The sequence below is a fragment of the Enhydra lutris genome, unplaced genomic scaffold, assembly GCF_002288905.1.
Source record: "Enhydra lutris kenyoni isolate GAN:26980312 unplaced genomic scaffold, ASM228890v2 scaffoldscaffold20, whole genome shotgun sequence".
In the NCBI taxonomy this organism is placed as follows: domain Eukaryota; kingdom Metazoa; phylum Chordata; class Mammalia; order Carnivora; family Mustelidae; genus Enhydra; species Enhydra lutris.
In genome coordinates, this window is record NW_019154104.1 from 222,982 (window position 1) to 243,507 (window position 20,526).

At 34.4% G+C, this 20,526-nt stretch overlaps 1 protein-coding gene across 1 annotated transcript in view; it reads left to right on the forward strand.

The window, feature by feature from the left end:
* The window catches only part of LOC111148720 (gephyrin), a 200,666-nt gene that overhangs the window by 84,147 nt on the left and 95,993 nt on the right, over positions 1-20,526 (forward strand). The window contains exon 5 of the mRNA XM_022505522.1: positions 12,557-12,694. Within this exon, the coding sequence (XP_022361230.1) occupies positions 12,557-12,694 (138 nt within the window). The remainder of the gene's footprint in view (positions 1-12,556; positions 12,695-20,526) is intronic.

Sequence of the window (20,526 nt, forward strand, 5' to 3'; positions counted from 1 at the left end):
ATTTATTTTTAGTAAATGAAGTTGAAGGAAAGAAAGTCCCCCTAGTGTGATACAGGAGAAAGCACACCAGGAAAATCTGGACATCTGGTCTTTTCATTTTGAACTATCTATTTAGACATGTAATGTTGAGCTAATTTTTCAAACTTTATATGGTAGAACTTGTTGTCTGCAAGAAATCTTTGTATGTGTCACTCTTATTGCATGGAACACTGGGTGTTATATGCAAACAATGAATCATGAGACACTACAGCAAAAACTAATGATGAGCTGTATGGTTACTAATATAACACAATTTTTAAAAAAACTTCAAAATGTTGGCTCACATGATAAATTATGTAAATGGTTTCCAGTTGGCTTACATAATAAAGTGCAGTCTCCAAGGCCTAGCATTTAAGGGCTTTTATGGTCTGGTTTTAGTTACTTTTCTAACCTCAACTCCCTCCGATCCCCATTAGGAACCCAGCACTCTACCAATATCCATCTCTATATTCTTTTCTAATCATATTGTGTCCAGTCTCACCTTGGCTGCTGTATCACTTAGTCCTGGCAGGAGTCAAATGCCACATTCAAACAGGATAATGGGAGAATTTAATAAAGGAACTAGTTACAACAGAGTAGCTAGGGTTAAGGAAAAGCAAGATAAGTTGAAGAACTTTTGGGGCTCCCAACAGCAGGAAACTGTTCCTGCCTTTAAGCCTCAAGGATCCAGGGAAGGGAATAATTGTCTAAAATAAGTCTGTTAGAGAGGACTGACTCACAGAGCTAACTGTTTTTATTAAAGGAACATAACCACTGCCAAACAGCACTCAAGCAGAAGTCACAGGTATGAGGATTCTATTGGTTCTACCCATATGTGCCCTTTGGGGCACATAGCAGGGTAGAATAAAGTGGGGAGGAATATGGGAGAGCAAAAGCAGCTGCTTTATTCAAACTATTCTTTCCACATGGATTTAAATCTATTTCAGATGATAACTCTATTAAAAATAATATTAATGCAAATATCTAACTTTTTTTAGGGGAGAGGAAGAAGGAGAGGGAGAGGGGAAATCTTAAGCAGATTTCACACCCAGCATGGAGCCCAACGACATAGGGCTCAATCTCACAATCCTGAGATCATGGCCTGAGCCAAAATCAAGAATAGGATGCTTAACTGAGTGAGCCACCCAGGCACCCTGAATGCAAATATCTAATATTTATTAAGAGCTTACTATACACCAAGCATTGTAACACACAGAGGAGTGGGGGGTGCAGTTTGAGGAGGAGGAGGAAGGGAATAAGGGAAATAAGAGGCTGGAAAAGTTAACAAATTATGAGCTCCAGTTGGCCATATAGTTTTTTAATATGAACCTCCTAATTACCATGCTAATGGGTTTGGATTTTATTGTAAAGGTCAGTAAATGAATTTGAATGTGGAATGACAAGATCAAATTTACAATTTTGAAAGAACATTTACTATGATGTGAAGAATGGATTGATTCCAGGTGAGATCAGAATCAGGAATCTGATGAGAGCTTGAATTAAAGCTGGAGCAATAGAAATAGAAAAATAATACAGTATTTTTTTCTAATATTAAGGAATCACAATTGGCAGGATTGGGAACTAGATATGGAAGGTAAGGAAGTCAAGAATGACCACCAATTTCTAACTTGGGAAACATGAATTATAAGATCCTATGTTAGATATGACTCATACTTTATCTTCATAGTCTTAAAAATAAGCAGGTGTTTGCTAGTTGTACTGGAAGTAGAAAAGCAGTTAAGACAGATGTGTGAGAAAAAAAAATCCTGCTGTGTACTAGAAATTATTAAGTTTGCTATAGCTGGAATAAGGGTATATGTAAGAGCAAAGAGGGATGAAGTCAAAGAGAAAGGACAGATCATGGAAAGTCTAACACATTACTTTAGATTGTCTGAACTGTATCCCTAGGATAAATTTTAAAACATTTATATGTGTGTGTGTGTGTGTATGTATGTATATGTGTAAATATATTAAATATTTTTAAGTGATGTATGATTATTGTCAAGAATCTGAATAATACAGAAATTAGGAAGGAAAAAAGTCAGTCTTATCCTACAACTTAAAGATAACTGCTACTAACATATATAATTATTTTCTTCCAGTATACACATTGATTATATTTTAATTCTACAGTTATAGTCATACTGTGATTTATAAATTTTTAAAAAACTATAGCCCTCATATCAGCAGAATTAGTTGTGAATTAACCTCACTTTTTAGGCCTATCAAAAGATGAGAAGAATACCAATTGCCCAATAAATATAGAATAAACTAGTTTCTGTTTAATGTGCAAAATACCTTAAAAACTAGATTTCTGTTCACCGAGAACACTGACTCAGCCTTCATATTTGCCTGTATGATCACCTGTTCTATGATTTTCTTTCTCAAGTATTCAAATTGACATCTACCACATGCCTAATGATTATGTTTAACAATGTTTACATCTTAGAAAAGATATTAGTCAAATTTACTTTTTTATTAGTCTGTCATTAAAACTAATAACTAGGATAGACATTCTGGAGTTGAAGCCTTATGTGCTTATACCTAATAATATGAAAAACAACACCATCGAGAGAAGATTAAGTAAGGCAAATTCAGCTTTTATGAGCTGGTAAAACTCCTCTAACTACAAAAATGACTTTGAACTTCTCTGGGTTCTTTTCCCCAGGGCATTATAGAGACTAGTTAGTTAATGCTTAAAAAGGGCTTTAAAAGATATTGTTAGAGTCCACTTTTAGAAACATAATAGCTTATAATTTCTAAAGAAGAATTACTTTTTCTCTACCATTGTCTAAAGAATGTTTAGAACAAGGACCTACTAAAGAAAACAATTCTAATTTTGCATTTTAATGCTAGTGGCACTTATGAAGACATTCCAAATAGAAGCTAACAAAAATATATTTAAGTTTATATATGTGTGTGTGTGTACATATATATGTATATATATTGTTTTAGGGGTACAGGTCTGTACATATATATATGTACACACACACACATTTATATTAATGCCTCTGAAATTATATCCCAACAACCTCTTTGGGGAATAAGAGAATTCTCAGCTTTTTGGCTATTTAGGTGTTTAAAAACGTGGTCCTAGCAGCCTAACAAAGCAAGCTGAAGTTCAGAGACCCAAAAAGGGCACAAAACCAGAAATCAACAGCAGGACAATAATGAACCAAAGGATTTCAGAACAGATAATATATTTGTTTGTATTCCTGAACCAGAATGACGGCAAAGCAGAGGGTAATTACCAATAGTGTAAACAAAGAAGAGAAAGATCTGATGAAAAAAGTTGTTGAAAGGGGAAAAAGGGAATGATTGTATCTGAAAGAGGAAGATTATGTCGAAAGCCAGTCTTTTGGCATAGTAGCTATAAATAGTACCCACACTTTTTAATCTATATATAGCACTAGTGCTGCTAGTAAGGGCAAGAACCCAAGGATCAAGGTTTGAGGCCTTCCTCAAGAGTCCTCCGTTCTTAGGTACACCTATAGTGAAGTCCAGTCCTATAAAGACAGTCATGAAAAATTACTGTAGATCATCTACAGCCACTTCAACTCAAAAGACTTTGCTTGCCTTTGTTGGGTGTATTAGCACTTGACTCCTACTTATTGTTTTTTAAAACTAATTTTATCCTTAGGGCGCCTGGGTGGTTCAATCAGTTAAGCATCTGCCTTCAGTTCAGGTCATGACTGGGCTCCCTGCTCAGCAGGGAGTCTGCTTGTCCCTGTCCCTCAGCCTGCCCTCTTCTTGCCAATGCACATGCATGCACTCTCTCAAATAAATAAATAAAATCTTTTCTCAAAAATTAAAATAATATCACAGACCTGTACCCCTGAAACAAATAATACATTGTGTGTTAATTTAAAAAATGAAAATAATAATTTTATTTTTTAGTATTGCTTTAACCAGTCTATTTTATCATTATATCTTCTAATATCATTTTTGCACTTCATCTCTTTTTACCTTGTACTCTCAGCTAATTTTATCTATTTTCTTTTAATATTATATATTTAGCTGACTTATATGTGATTAATTGAAAATAAAAGTGGAAGGAAGATAGCTATAAAGACAGTTCACACCTTACCATGGGAAAGAAATTACTTTTTCCTCCTTTGGTCTTATAATTTTTCTATAGATAAACCTCTTGATCTAAAGATAACCTATAAGGATTTACTTACAGTGTTACTTACTTAGAGTGTTAATAAATAACTATTTATTAAATTATTTATTATTTATATTTAATAAATAAGTATATTTTATATAATTTATAATATTAATCAAATTATTTTATTAATTGATTTATTATTTATGATTATTGTGTTAATTCGTTAAATTATTTATGATTTATTAAATTATTTCTTAATAATTATATTTAATTTATAATTTATTAAATCATTTATTAAAATTATTTATTATTAAATAACTTATTATTGGGGCGCCTGGGTGGCTCAGTGGGTTAAAGCCTCTGCCTTCGGCTCAGGTCATGATCCCAGGGTCCTGGGATCGAGCCCCGCATCGGGCTCTCTGCTCAGCAGGGAGTCTGCTTCCACCTCTCTCTCTCTCTCTCTCTCTGCCTGCCTCTCTGCCTACTTGTGATCTCTGCCTGTCAAATAAATAAATAAAATCTTTAAAAAAAAATAACTTATTATTAAATACGGCAGTGCATACATTGAACCCAAAGCTAATTTTCCATTTCCTTGACTGCTTGACCACAGCTAAAATATTTTTTATTCTCTTTTTTCATTTCCCTACTGCATTGGCCCTCTTACCACTTTTAAACAAAATGGTAAAGAGACGAAAAACCTAGTTTCAATTTATTCTTAATAAACGTTTGCAATTATTTTTAAATATGAACTATTCTAGTAAAAAAGGACATTGAAGTTATGGACCAGAATAATGTTTGAAATTTTATGTAGTGTTTATCTCTCAGCTCATCTTTGTCATGCTGCATATTCTAGAGTGGTTAAAATCGAGTATTTAAGACCTTAGTCAACAAAAATTTTCTATGTGGCCACTGTGTGCATAGCATCCTTGGGCTTTGATGTTAAGATACTTTTTCCTTTCCCAAAGAGCTGAAAATCTAGTTAAGAAAATAGACACATATATAAATAAGTATTATTGTTGTAAGATACGTAGTTAATATAGTATGTAATGAGAATCCTAGGATAGAGTAGTTAATAGTGCCTCAGTGCAGGAAACAGAAAGAAAAGGTATGGGCATATATTGCATCATAAAGAAGAGATTATTGAAAGAAAATTTTTTGGTTTTTTTATTATTTATTATTATTATTATTATTGCAATAATTTCAAACTTCAGAAAAGTTGCAAGAATAGTACAAAGAACTCTTGTATATCTTTCATCAGATTCCCTCAAATGTTAGCATTTTGCCACAATTGCTTTATCATTTCTCTCTGTATATTAATACACATTTTTTCTGGAATTGCTTGTGGGTAAATTGCAGACATGTTGCCTCTTTACCCCTAAATACTTCAGATGTGTATTTCCTTTAATTTAAAAAAGGAGAAAAGAAAGAAAAAAAATATTCTCTTACATAACCATGATACAATTATCAAAATCAGGAAATGAACCTTGCCATAATACTGTTATACAGTCTTATTCAAATTACATTTTGTCAATTTTTCTAATAATGTTCTTGATAGCAAAAGAAAAAAACATTTTATCCTTCTGATCTGAGATCCAATCCAGAATCATGCATTACTTTTACCAACCATGTGCCTTTAGGCTCCTTTATCTGGAGCAACTCCTCAAATTTTTTTTTTTTTTTTTTTTTTTTTTTGGTCTTTCATGACCTTAACATTTTTCAAGAGCACAGGTCAGTTACTTTATAGAATATTCCTCAATTTTAGATTTTTCTGATATTTCCTGACGGTTTCATTCAGGTTATGCATTTTTGTTAGAAATACTTTATATGTGATGTTGTATTCTTCACACATCATATAAAGAGATTCATGATGTCATTTTATCCTATTACTGTTGATATTAATTACTGGTGATAATAACTTTGGTCACTTGGTTAAGATGCTGTCTTCCAGGTTTCTCCACTCTAAAATTACTACTTTACTTTGTAGTTAGTGGAATCTTATGGGGCTATATGGTGAAACTATATAAATATGTGTTTTTCTTCAGATTTTCACCTTCTAGTTTTACAATCCATTGATGATTTTTGCCTGAACCAATTCTTGTTATGATAGTTGCCAAGTGGTGACTTTATAATTCCAACATTTCTTCATATATTAGTTGGCATTCTGTTGTAAGGAAGAATTTTATGTAATTATTTCTTTATTTATATTAGTGTATATTCATAGATTCTTACCTTTATTTTATTAAATGGATTCTATTATCTGCTACTATCCTAATTTACTTTGATGCTTAAGTCACCCCAGGCCAAACAGTCTCTTCAAGTTGACTCCAAGATCCTTTTGACATAATCCATCATTATTTGATTACTTCCTTACTAAAGAAAGTTGTGAAAGAAGAATAATAATTTCTTAAGAAGATAAGAGAAAATTCACTCTAGGCAAAGCAAACATCATATGCTAAGGCAGGGAAATATGAAATAGTTTGGTATATTCTAATATCTACAGTATCATCAATTTTCTAATGGAGTAGTGAGTGAGGCTGAAAAGGAAGCAAAGAAGTATTTTATATACTATTCAAAGGAATTTGATTTTATCCCATGGGTAGCAAACCATGCATATAAATTATAGTGCAAATGTTTTGTGACAGTGCCCTGTTTTATAATCTTGATTATAAAATTGTAATCTTGATGCACAAAGCCCAAGAGTACTTTCCTTTAATATTTCTTATAATGCCCTAGAAAATAACACAGTCCCTTCAGCCATGTTTTCTTGGTCTTGTCAGAAATGCTCATAGCATTTTTATCTTAGTATAAACAAGTAGAAAAACATTTAAGACTATTAAGTTGAAAACAGTATGAGAAAGTATTTTCAGATACACAAACTGCCATATCATCCCAAGCCTATAAACTCTATGATTGCCAGTGTTTTCTTAGGCTTTGAACCTGATTTATCTTAGTTTAAGAGATACATATGAAAGAGTAAATGCTTATATATCTGAACCACACATCCTTTGAATTACCAAAGATCCTAGCTATTTAACCTAAGCAAACTATCATTTTCACTCTTTAGGTTTCCTAGGAAAGCTATTCATTATTTTAGGTGGTTTGCTGCTCTCAAAGATTCAGAAAGTAGAAATATAAGGAATCCAAGCTGCAAATAGTATGATAAAGAAAGGTAATGTTATTAATATGACAGAAGAAGCCTCTTCCTTGAGATTTTCTGTATATCCAAAGAATTAATAATTATTTACACTTTAGGCAGTTTGGTTGTTTTGAGGAATAAAGTTTCCTCTTGAGGATTTTAATTTAATCAAGAAGAACCTGCACAGGGGCGCCTGGGTGGCTCAGTGGGTTAAAGCCTCTGCCTTTGGCTCAGGTCATGATCCCGGAGTCCTGGGATCGAGCCCCGCATAGGGCTCTCTGCTCAGCGGGGAGCCTGCTTCCTCCTCTCTCTCTCTGCCTGCCTCCCTGCCTTCTTGTGGTCTCTGTCTGTCAAATAAATAAATAAAATCTTTAAAAAAAAAAAAAAGAAGAAGAAGAAGAACCTGCACAAATATCTTGTTTCTATCATATTCTGTTATATCATTTGAAAACATCTTTTCTTTATTTAACTTCTAATTTAAAGAGTGGATTTTCAAGCTAAGATGAAACATTGTATATTAAAAATCATCAGATTGAAAAGGATGCATTTGAATTGGGAAAAATAATTTCATTGGTATAAATCTCATTTCACGATGACCATTACATTAAAAAAAAGGTTACTGCTATGTGACAAAGATCCTTAGTTACTCTACTCAGTAGAAAGGAATCCCTTTGTACCTTCTGTGCCCCTTTGAAGGCCTTATTCATCACAGATACTGCCATTAGTATTTAAACATATCCTTCATGATGTCGGTCCTGATTGAATCCATACTGTTTTCATACTGACTTCTTATATAGTCTTTTTAGTGGTTATAACTGCTGCATGGAAGATAGAAAACCTCAGTAACATTTTGAGTATTTTACCTGCAAAGATTCCAGGCTCATATATAGTCAGCCCCACATCTGAACTTAGGCACCAGAAAATATAAAAGTGACAAGTTAGGTTTTACTTATAGAAACCTGGATTTGTTAGAGAAACCTCCAGGTCACCAATCTGTGGCCAATTTAGAGTTGCTTTAATCCTTTAAGTTTACTTGAGAAAATTAAACCCATTGCAGAAGAATGCTATCAATTTAGATGTTATAATAATTCAAACCTGTTCTTCTTTGCTCAGTTTGGATATCTACTAGCGGAGGGGATGTCTAGACTTGCTTTCACCGTCCTCACCCTATTTCCATATAAAAATTCCATATCCTACAGCACTTTGCAGTTTATTTTTGTCAAAGTAGCTACCCTGCCTACAAATTATCAGTGATAGCCATATATCACCAACTAACTTTACTATTATAAATTAAAGTAAATATTCCCTTGAACACTATAATCTTCTATATAGGACACATATTTTCACATGTTAGTTTTGTAGTGAACATGAGTTGAATGGAGCTAATACCCTCACAGATTCTCTTTGTGACCATTAGTATTTATTTGTAAGGTAGCTATCAGAATATATCTGTGGCCATGAAATCATCTTTGCTTTATAGGGAAAAACTATCCAAATTTTCTCTCAATTTTTGGATTTTTTGGGGGGGATTTTTTTAATCCAAAAACCAAACTCCCTTTTATTATAACCTTCTTATTTTAAAAAAAGTATTCTTTCCTACCTTTCTACTTCTATCAAACTGGATTTTATGGCCCATTCAGTGAAATTTGGCTGCTAGGCTATAATCCATCATGCCTTCAAGACATAAGAGTACATACTTTTTTTTTTCCTTTTCCATTAGATTTCTATGGTGGGTTCAGAATCAACAAGAGGATTGGGGTGTGGAGAAAAACAATTCTTGATCCTTTTTCCTATCTGAATGAGTTCTCTAATGCCCAGGTCAAATAAAAGTGCTTTGGGATTATAACCTGCAAAATAAAAGTCAGAGATAACTATTCTTAAATTTTCTGAAGCTTTCACTTTGAAGCTTCTTAACAAATAACTACTGTCAACATCAGAAAATAGTTGAAATCATGTTTCTTTAAAAAATGGAAACCAAAAATTTAGTAAGATATAGGGTTTACCTTCAAGGAGTTTACAACTGACTAACATAGGTAAGATAAATATTTAAATGTCTATAACATAACACAGAAGTGGTAGGTGCCCTAAAATGTATATATAAATAAGGTGCAAAATTATTTTTAAAGATTTTTGGGAAAGATTTTTCCAGGCTGGTAGATAGCCACACAGTAATTTCCAATTAGAGAGAAAACCAGCAGTCTCTATAGTTAGAGAACTATCATCAGGTGGTTTAATACCTACCTGCTCTTATTTTTTTATTTACCGTCTTTCCTTTCTGCTGAGCTATAATGTTCTTCATGGCAGGGTGTATCTCACTCTGTATCCCAATTCCCTAACCATAACTGGCTCATGAAATCCATTCAATAAATAGCTGTTGAATAGATGTATCACTGATGAACTAGTTTTCTAATAAGAAAATTTTATTACAAAGCAATTCAACAAATGAACTGTTCAGTTAAAAAGTATAATTTTCTCCTTGGAAACTAAACACTTTAAAAGGATAGCTTTTATAAGGTTATACACAATTTGGACACCATAAAGAAAGTAAAACATATTTTAGAAAATATCATATCTGAGACCAATAAACCTGAAAAAACAAAAAAGAACAGAAGCACCTATCTCTATCATTTTCTCCAGTTACACTTGTTGTGACAATATGTCTTCATGATATTTAATGACAAAGTTGGGACTTCAGTGAAAGCAAGAAATAAATTTATGTTTCAAATTATAAGTAAATGATATACATAATCCTTTATAAGTGTCCACTTATTTAAATTTTGAATAGAAATACTATTCATGTTTAGCACTAAATCTCTAAGGCCCTTCAAGCTTTGAAAATTTTGTAATTTTCTGATTGCCCATGGGAGGGAAATGTCCTAAGTATAACATCTTTATATGTCTTTTTCTTTGAGTACTTATAACAATATCATTCACCTTAAATGGAAACTCTTTGAGGTGGTACCTTTAAGTTAATTAAGTGAATATGTCTGAAGCAACTGCTGGGGTTGGGTTAGAGATATTAAACTTAATAAATTGCAATGACTAGGAACTTATAGACTACTGAGGAATATATACAGCCATGATAAAGTGGATTAAAGAAATAGGAATTTATTTGTCTTGCATACCAAAAGCCTGGTGACAGACAGTCCAGGGATTGTGCAGCAGCTCAATATTGTCAGCAGAGACTCAGGCTCTTTTTTCTTCTCAGATTTCCATACTTACTGTGTGGGTTTCCACCCTCATGGTTAAAAAATGGCTCCAGCACTTCCCAGTATCTACCCATGTCCCAAGCAGAAAGAAGAAAAGGCAAAAGCTTTCTCCTCTTAAAGCTTTCTCTTTTTCTTTTTATTCACCATAGTGGCCTGCCCCCAGGGACTTCTTCCAACATCTTACTGACCAGAACTGTATCATATGACCACACTCAACTGCAGAGTGGCTAGGGAAGAATGGAGCTGTGAATAGCAGACAGGATAGAGCCAAGCAACTGTGTTTGCAGTTACTCCTTTTCTGTTTACCCTCAGGCTATAAAGGAAAGAAAAGGCCAAGTTATTTATGCATGAAAATATAGTGATCTAAGAAGTCCCTTTCTGTCATTAAATGATTCATTAATTTAACAAATATTTATTTTTATTGCTTATTATGTGCCAAATACTGTTCTAGATACTGGAGATAACATTGAACAAAAAAGACAATGGAGCTTACATTCTAAAGGGGAAGGCTATAAATATAAATGTATAATATAAATTATAAGCATGTGGAAATGAGTATCCATATATATGTGTGTATGTATTTATATATCCACGGAGAAAGGATAAAAATAATAGAGAATAATGGTGGGTAATAATCTAGATAGGATGTTTAACAAAGTCCTCTCTGATGAGATGATATTTTAGCAATGACCTGAAAGAAATGAGGGATTGATGGAACCATAGTATCTGGGGAAAGATGTCAAAGTGGACAAAATACCAAGTACAAAGACCCTGAGGAGGGATTATTTGGCATGCCCAAGGGCAAGCAAGAAAACAGTGTGGTTAGAGCACAATGATCAAGAGTGGAAATGATAGATGATGAGGATAGTAGGGGCCATAATATGTTGGACTCCATGCCATAGCAAATATTTTATTCTGAGTGAGATGGAAAGTCATTGGAGAGTAACGAGCAAAGATTAGCACAATCCAGTTTAAAATTTAAAAGGATCACTGTAACTACTGTGTAGAGTAAATTATAGTGGAACAAGGACAGTAGCAGGGAGATCAGTTAGGAGGCTATTCAGTTTCCCAGGAAATAAATCATGGATCCAACTATTGTAGTAATTGTGGAGGTGGTAAGTAATGGTCAGATTCTAGAGCTATTTCAAAGGTAGTTTAGATATGGTTCTGACAAAAAGAGAAGAATCAAGGATGTTTCCAAGATTTTGGATTAATAACTGCAAGAATCAGGTTGCTATTTTCTGAGATAGAAATTGCAAGAGAATAAAACATCATAAGGGCAAGATAGAAGGGTGGGGGGAATCAAGAATTTGATTGTGAACATGTTCAGTTTCATTTACCTGTTGTACATCCAAGTACATGTTGGATGATTTATAAGTTTGGAGATGCACATTCCTATCTACCAGCTGTTTAGATGACATAAAAATCTAGAGTTGAAGATAGAGGTTGGGATTGGAGATATAAATTAGGAGTTTTAGTGTATGGGTAATATTAATGCCATGAAGGAGAGTGAATAAGGAGTGTGTAGCTAAATAATCTTTTCCTGTGGCTTTTCTAAAAAAAGAAAATTTCCTATGAAATCCTAAATAAATTCAAGTTTGAGTATTTCATTTTACTAGCTAGCTCATTAAGTGTTCAATGTTTAGTATGTGGTTAAGGACATAAACTCTGAAGTCACACTACCCTAGTTTGAGTCCTGTCTCTACTGTTACTAGCTTTGTGATTTAGGCCAAGATATATAAACCCCTCTTTCCTCATCTGTAAATAAGGATAATAATAATGCCTCCCCATAAGGTTGTTGTGAAAATTAATTGGAACAGTGCCACAATGCACAGTAAGCACCCAAAAGGATTATCTGATAACATGATTAAATTTCACCAAGTTTTGACATATAATGTAACACTGCTGATTTGATTTAATGTTCCACCAAAGCAGGCTATATTTTGGAAGGAAAATAAAATTTCTTACCTTATAATATTCATTTACAGACATATGAAAATGAGAATTAATGATATTTATAAGACATTCCCACTCTGTAATCACTGTTTCAGCATCATAGTCTTAGTTAATTATCTTCCTGTTTAGGTCACAGTGCTGTTGACATCACCAAGGTGGCTAGAAGACACCGCATGTCTCCTTTTCCTCTAACGTCTATGGACAAAGCCTTCATCACAGTCCTGGAGATGACTCCGGTGCTTGGGACAGAAATCATCAACTACCGAGGTACTATTATATTTGCCCATTGCCTTTTCTTTTCATTTTTTTTCCAAGTAAGATTCATAATAATATAAATACATGGTTTTCCTGAAGGAGAAAGGTTATTAACCATTATCATAATTACTATATAATTCTTTTTGCTTTATTTCTACTCAACTGTAAGATCAATCTTAATGGTATTAGAGAGTAAAGCACCTATAAAGCTTCCTCTTCATTAAAAAAAAAAAAAGAAGGAAAATAATTAACTGTGTTTACCTTGTCCATCGAAATACCAATACTCTAAATTAAAGAAAAGATTATCAGAGGCACCTGGGTGGCACAGTCGGTTGGGTGTTCAATCCTTGGTTTCAGCTCAGGTCATGATCTCAGGGTCATAAGATCAAGCCCTGTCTCGGGCTCTATGCTCAGCAAGGAGTCTGCTTGAGATTCTCTCATCCACGCCCCCTCCTGCTCATGCTCTCTCTCTCTCTGTCAAATAAATATAATAGGGGCACCTGGGTGACTCAGTCAGTTAAGTGTCCGACTCTTGGTTTCTGCTAAGGTCATGATCTCAGGGTCCTGGAGTCAAGCCCCACATAGGGCTCCATGGTCAGTGAGGAGTCTGCTTGAGGATTCTCTCTCCTTCTGCCCCTACCCACACTCTTCTCTGTCTCTCAAATAAATCAATAAATCATTTTTATAAAAAGGACTTCAAATAAGTAAAATAAATCTTAAAAACAAAAGAAAGGATTATCAGTCCTGAGTGAGGAAAGTAGTTATCTCTATGTCTGCCTGCTGTCCTTTTTTTCAGAAATGAGAGATAATGAATATGTCTTGTAACCATGTTTTCCTTTGTGGGAAAACATCTTTTTAAATGTAAAATGTAAAAACCATATCAATATATCCATTGATCCCTGAGCAACCAATCTGACCTTAGTTTTTCTGCTTCATCCATCTCATTTTCAATGAGAAACTTCCAAGTGTTTGAATTCCTTCCAAATTTTTTCTTGTGATTGAGTTCCAGTTTAAAGGATTGTGGTCTGAGAATATGCAGGGGATAATCTCAATCTTTTGGTATAGGTTGAGACCTGATTTGTGACCCAGTGTGTGGTCTGTTCTGGAGAAAGTTCCATGTGTGTTTGAGAAGAATGAGTATTCCATTGTTTTAGGGTGGAATGTTCTGTATATATGTATGCGGTCCCTCTGGTCCAGTGTGTCATTCAAAGCTCTTGTTTCTTTGTTGATCTTCTGCTTAGATGATCTGTCTACTGCTGAGAGTGAAGTGTTGAGGTCTCCTACAATTAAAGTATTATTGTCGATCTGATTCTTTATTTTGGTGAACAACTGGTTGATGTAGTTGGCTGCTCCCATGTTGGGGACATAGATATTTACAATTGTTAGATTTTCTTGTTGTTAAACCTTTAAGTATGATATGGTGTCCCTCTGGATTGCTCATTACAGTCTTTGATATAAATTCTAATTTTCTGATATAAGAATTGCTACCCTAGCTTTCTTTTGAGGTCCATTGGCATAATAAATGGTTCTCCATCCCCTTACTTTCAGTCCGGCAGTGTATTTAGGTTCAAAATTCATCTCTTCTAGACAGCATGTAGATGGCTCCTGTCTTTGTATCCAATCTGCAACCCTGTGCCATTTCATGGGAGCGTTTAGATCATTCATGTTGAGAGTTACTACTGAAAGACATGTATATATTGCCATCCTATTGTCTGTACAGTTCCTATTTCTATGGATTGTCTCTGTAAATTTCTGGGCTATATTACTCTTGGCATCTTTCTTCTTTTATAGAGGCCCCCTTAGTATTTATTGCAGGGCTGGCCTGGTGGTTACATATGCTTTTAGTTGCTGCCAATCCTGGAAGCTCTTTATCTCTCCATCCATTCTGAATGATAGCTTTGCTGAATAAAGTATTCTTGGGTGCATGTTCTTCTCATTTAGTACCCTGAATATGCACATAGGCTCTTACGTTAATAGCATGTGGAGACCAGCCTGTGGAAAGACAATGGAAAGGTAGTGTCCTCCTGTGTTTTCAGTTTTTAATCAACCATTTTCCTTTCTAAAAATTCAACATAGAAGTTTTAGTGCAATTTGAATAAAATATAGTTTCTTAATTGTTTTTGTTATGCAGATAAACACAAAAAGATTGATTTTACAAATACAAGACTTTATTCATGATCATAAAATATTCAAACTTCAATGAACATTAGAGAGCATCTACACAAACACCATAATTTTTCTTCAAGGAAACCCAGACTTATAGAAGCAGCAGAATAATCTCAAGACTTACATTCTTTCTTTTACTGGATGATAATACTCTTCTTTCAGTATTAAAATACAAAAATAATGGTAGAAAACATAACAAATTATGTTAAAAGAGCTATGGGGACCTGGCTGGCCCAGTTGGGGGAGCATGTGACTCTGACCTCAGGTTTATAAGGTTGAGCCCCATGTGGGGTGTAGAGATTAGGTAAATAAATAAAACTTTTTTTAAAAAGTAAAAAACTAATGAAATATTAAATACCCGATTCTGGCTCTTTGGTCCCTGACCTTACTTAGACAAAAGTTGTTTTTATATAGTTATACATCTTTGACTTATCTTCTTCTAGGTATGTGTATGTCATTAGGCTGGAACCTTTTCTTTCAGTTTTGTTTTACCCCTCATTAAAGGAAATAAAGGTTTAAAAATTGGAGTGGGGAATTATTCAGCAATTAACTATGTGATTTCAGAAAATAATTATAATGAAATAAGTTTCTTTATATTATTAAAAGCAAAATATTCAGATATTTTTATATCAACACCAAGACATTTTCAGAAAATATGAATATAAACTTAAGTTGGAAAAAAGTTTAAGTAATACTTTACTTATTATAAAAATAAGTTAACCATCTCGGCTTGTGATAATTTCAGGGTAGTTTCCCTTAATATCAGTACCTTGGATGATCTTACTGTGTATGCCAAAGTCACATTTAGATAGAAATCTCAGTTCTTCTAAGGAAAAAACAGAATTGAAAATGGCCATTTTTATTTTTCTTTTAGGAAAAAAAAAATGCTGTGAGACGGATTCTTTTTTCCCTTCATGTCCTTGTTTCCCTCTCATTTGTTCATTAAATCAGTTGCCACTCATAAGTAAGCAAACTCTTCAAGGATGGTTAACTTCCTTGTCAAGTGTTTCCACTCATTATGACGAGAAGTAATAGAGGTTTGCATTCAGCCTTTGAGTTGGATCAAACTCAATTTTTAAGGCAAAAGGGTATTGTAATTAAACCTTCCAAGCTCTTTAGTTAGGTATTTAAAAGACAATACCATATATTAAAACGTATTCAGTTTGTTCAACAAATATTTAGTAAACACCTACTAAATGTCAGGTACTATGTTGGGTCCCAGATATAAAAGATGAATAAATTGACACTCTTGCCCCATGAATCTCACTATAGTACAGGAGAGAGGTAGATAATGTAGTACTTGTCTCTTTTATTGGCTCTTGTAGGCTTGCTTTCCTTTTTCGGTTCCTTGAATGTAAACTTTCTTTAGAATTTACGTCTTTGGCCCTTTTCAGATCTTACAGATTTACTTCAAATAACCTCATGTGTTTAAAATATTATGTGATTATTAGTTCTATAACACTTCCCAAACCTTGCCTGAGCTCCAGACTCATACACCAAATGTATACCCGCTACTAGTAAATTTAACATGACCAATACTAAACTTATTTTCTGTACCTCTACATGTTTCTTCTGCATCCTTTGGAATCCACCCCTTGTTCTCCATCTCTACTGCTATTGATTTAGTTCAGATCTTTATTATTAACTTCCCAGATAGTTATAATAGATTCACTGCCCCCAGTTAGCATCCTTCCAATCCATTCTCCAATTTGATGCCAAAGTACAGACATAACCTCAGAGATATTGCAGATGTTCCAGACTACCACAATACAAAGTGAATATTGCAATAAAGTAAGTAAATGAATTTTCAATTTTCCACTGCTTATAAAAATTATGTTTATGCTATATAAATTCTGTTAAATGTGCAGTAACATTATATCTAAAAAAGAAAGTACATACTGTAATTAAAAAATACTTTAGTGGGGCACCTGGGTGGCTCAGTCAGCTGGGTGTCAGCCTTCGACTCAGGTAAACCCAGGGTCCTAGGATTGAGCCCCACGTCAGACTCCCTGGTCAGCGAGGAGTCTGCTTCTACTTCTGCCCCTCCCTGACTTGTGCTTTCTCTCGTGCACTCTTTCTCTCTCAAATAAATAAATAAAATCTTTTTTTTTAAATACTGCTCTCCTGAAGCTACTATTACATTATATATTAACTAACTAGAATTTAAATAAAATTTAAAAAATACTTTACTGCTGAAAAATACTAACCATCATTTGAGATTTCAGTGAGTCACAATCTTTTTGCTGGCAGAAGGTCTTGCCTCAGTGTCGATGGCTGCCTGCTGATCAGAGTGGTGGCTGCTGAAGGTTAGGGTGGCTGTAACAGTTTCTTAAGACAGCAGTTAAGTTTGCTGCATAAATGGACTCTTCCTTTCACGAACAATTTCTCTGTAGCATATGATGCTCTTCGATAGTGTTTTACCTACAGCAGAACTTCTTTCAAAACTGGAGTCAGTCCTCTCATATCCTGCACTGTTTTATCAGGTAAGTTTATGTAACATTCTAAGACTTTGTTGTCATTTCAATAACCTTCACAACTTTTTTACCGGGAGTAGATTCCATCTCAAGAAAACACTTTCTTTGCTCATCCATAAGAAGCAATTCCTCATACGGTAAAGTTTTTTATGAGATTGTAGCAAATTAGTCATATCTTCAGGTTCTACTTCTAATTCTTCTAATTCTCTTGCTATCTCCACCACATCTCCAGTTATCTCCTCCACTGAAATCTTGAACCCTTCAAAGTCATCCAAGAGGGTTGGGATCAACTTCTTCCAAACTCCTGTTCATGTTAATATTTTGACTTCTTCCCACAAATCACAAATGTTCTTAGTGGCATTGAGATATGAGTCCTTTCCAAAAGGTTTTCAATGTACTTTACCCTGCCTGGTCCATTAGAGGAATCTATATCTAGGCAACTATAGCCTTATGAAATGTATTTCTTAAATAATAAGATTTGAAAGTCAAAATGACTCTTTGATCCATGGACTGCAGAATGGATGTGCTAACAGTGCTATGGTGAGTGCTGTGAAGTGTGTAAACCTGGCGATTCACAGACCTGTACCCCTGGGGATAAAAATATATTATATGTTTATAAAAAATAAAATTAAAAAAAAACAGCATTAATCTCACTGTGCATCTCCATCTGGGTTCTTGGGTGACCAGGTGCATTATCAGCGACCAGTAATATTTGAAAGGAATCTTTTTTTTCAGTAGCTCATAATAGTAGGTTTACAATACTCATGTTATTCCATGTTACAAACCAACGTGCTGTCATCCAGTCTTTGTTGTTTGATTTATAGAGCATAGGCAGAGTAGATTTAGCATAATTCTTAAGGGACCTGGGATTTTTAGAATGGTCAGTGAGCACTGCTTTCCACTGAAAGTCACCACCTGTGTTAACCTCTCACAAGAGAGTTAGGCTGTCCTTTGAAGCTTTGAAGCCAGGCATTGACTTCTCCCCTCTGTGAAAGTTCCAGATGGCATCTCCTTCCAATAAAAGGCTGTTTCATCTACACTGAAAACCTCTTGCTTAGTGCCACCACCTTCCTTAATTATCTTAGCTGGATCTTCTGCATAACTTGCTGCAGTTTCTCCATCAGCACCTGCTGCTTCACCTTGCACATTGTTGATGTTATGGAGATGGTTTCTTTCCTTAAACGTCATGACCCAGTCTCTTGCTAGCTTCAGACTTTTATTCTGCAGCTTCCTCCCCTGTCTCAGTCTTCACAGAATTGAAGAGAGTTGGGTTCTTGCTCTGGATTAGGCTTTGGCTTAAGGGAATGTTATGGCTGATTTGATCTTCTATCCAGAATGTTCACAGTTCATTTTTATTTCTGCTGGATGTACCATTAAATATTGAATTTCATCCTTCAGTCATGAATAGAAAAAGTATAGGGAGTGGCAAAGGGGAGGCTGAAAATCCTCCACAGTAGTCTAAAATCCTAAGTATATTGCCTGTACAGATTCTCTGACACCTACAATTAGAGAAGCCCATAAGGAGAGTCCATGTTTTGTAAGAAATGTTTAGAACCACTGAATCTATGAAGCAGTTTGAAACTGTAACATCTCCAAAAAAAAAAAAAAAAATGTCTGAGAAGAATCAATAAGAATTCCTGAAAACAGGATAAACTTGTACAGAAATGCTGGAAGAGATTGCTGTCAAGATCAGAGACATAGGGTAACTTTCCATGAAGGAATTTTAGAGTATAATATGTGAAATACTTAGAATATTACAGAAAGAAGGTAATTGGGAAATCAAGTAGTCTCTCTTATTTTAAAGATGAGGGAATTTTAAACCAGAGAAGTGTAATAATGTTCTTAAAGCTGGACACATGGTTATGATTGAAACCAAGGATAACCTAGAATTCTTGACTCCTGGTCTGCTGCTCATTCTACAATAATACACTACATCTCAAATCAGCATGAAAATTATTCTGAAACAAGTGCCTAGATGTGCATGTATGTGTACTATTTGTTTTAATCTGTTTGGGCTACAAATGAATTTTCTGTTGTCTGTGGTCTATTCTTTAGCATATGTACTATTTTCAGCTCCTATCTGCAAGCAAGGTCTTCACTGACTATAAATAACCTTCCTTTGGTTTCTTGGAAGAGGCATACCTAGATAACAATAGGTGATAGTATTTGTTAGACTGCCATATGCGATTCATCCTCTTTGCTTTTCAAATGCATGACATGAATAAATTATAACTTCACATTTGGTACAGCACCAGCTACTTCCTTTAAAGCAAATTAAAATATTCTGGCACCATCTCTGTAATTCCCAATCTCTTTCAGTTAAGACTGGAAAAACTTGATCTTTCAATAGAAAGAATTCTGCCTTCTTAGGAGCATTATTTTAGATTACAAGCACTAGGCTTTCTTATTTAAGATTACAAGACCAAAGATTTCAGTACCTCTGACTTGGATTCTTTGTTTTTCTACAAAGGATTTACATAATTCTAATCAAGGAAACTTCAAGCTTTCCTATGAGAACTAGTTTGAGACAGTAAACTATCTCTTTTAGATTACTTACCATAGCAGAAGGACTTCTCCCTGTGTCTAACTTAATAGATAACTGCCTATTTTCAGGCAGTAATCTAAAGCAGAATTTCACTGCCCTCTAGAATAAATGCTGAAGCTCCTGATTCTAAGCCACAGGAGATTCTCACCAAAGTGGTTCACAAGTCATGTTAGGAATGCATTAACTCCTCCTGACAATTCAGAGGCTATTAGAAAACAAGGAAAAAGGAAGTAAGATATACTGGAAGGAGCTTTGCCATCAGACATACTTTTTACCTTGCTTTACTTTTTATGAAGCTATATAACATTTCCAAATACCATTTCCCTCATACATTAAAAATAGAAATAATGTCTACCCAGCAAGGTCGTTATGAAGTACTATTAAAAGAAATAGTATATATTAATCATCGAGTTTTTACAAAGCTGTCATATTTGGAATTTAGTAACTGATTCCTTTCCCTTCCTTCTCCATGTTGGGATTCTAAGATTGTAGCCTTAGGACAAGCACTTGTAAATTGCAAAGTCAAATCTAGAATTCCTTGGCTCAGGTGCATTTGTTGATCCATGTTAACAATCTCTGGAACCCTATGCATTTTGTTGTAAACAGATTTACATTCCACCCACCCAGGTCATTCAGGCCTGTGCTCCCTATCTCATTAT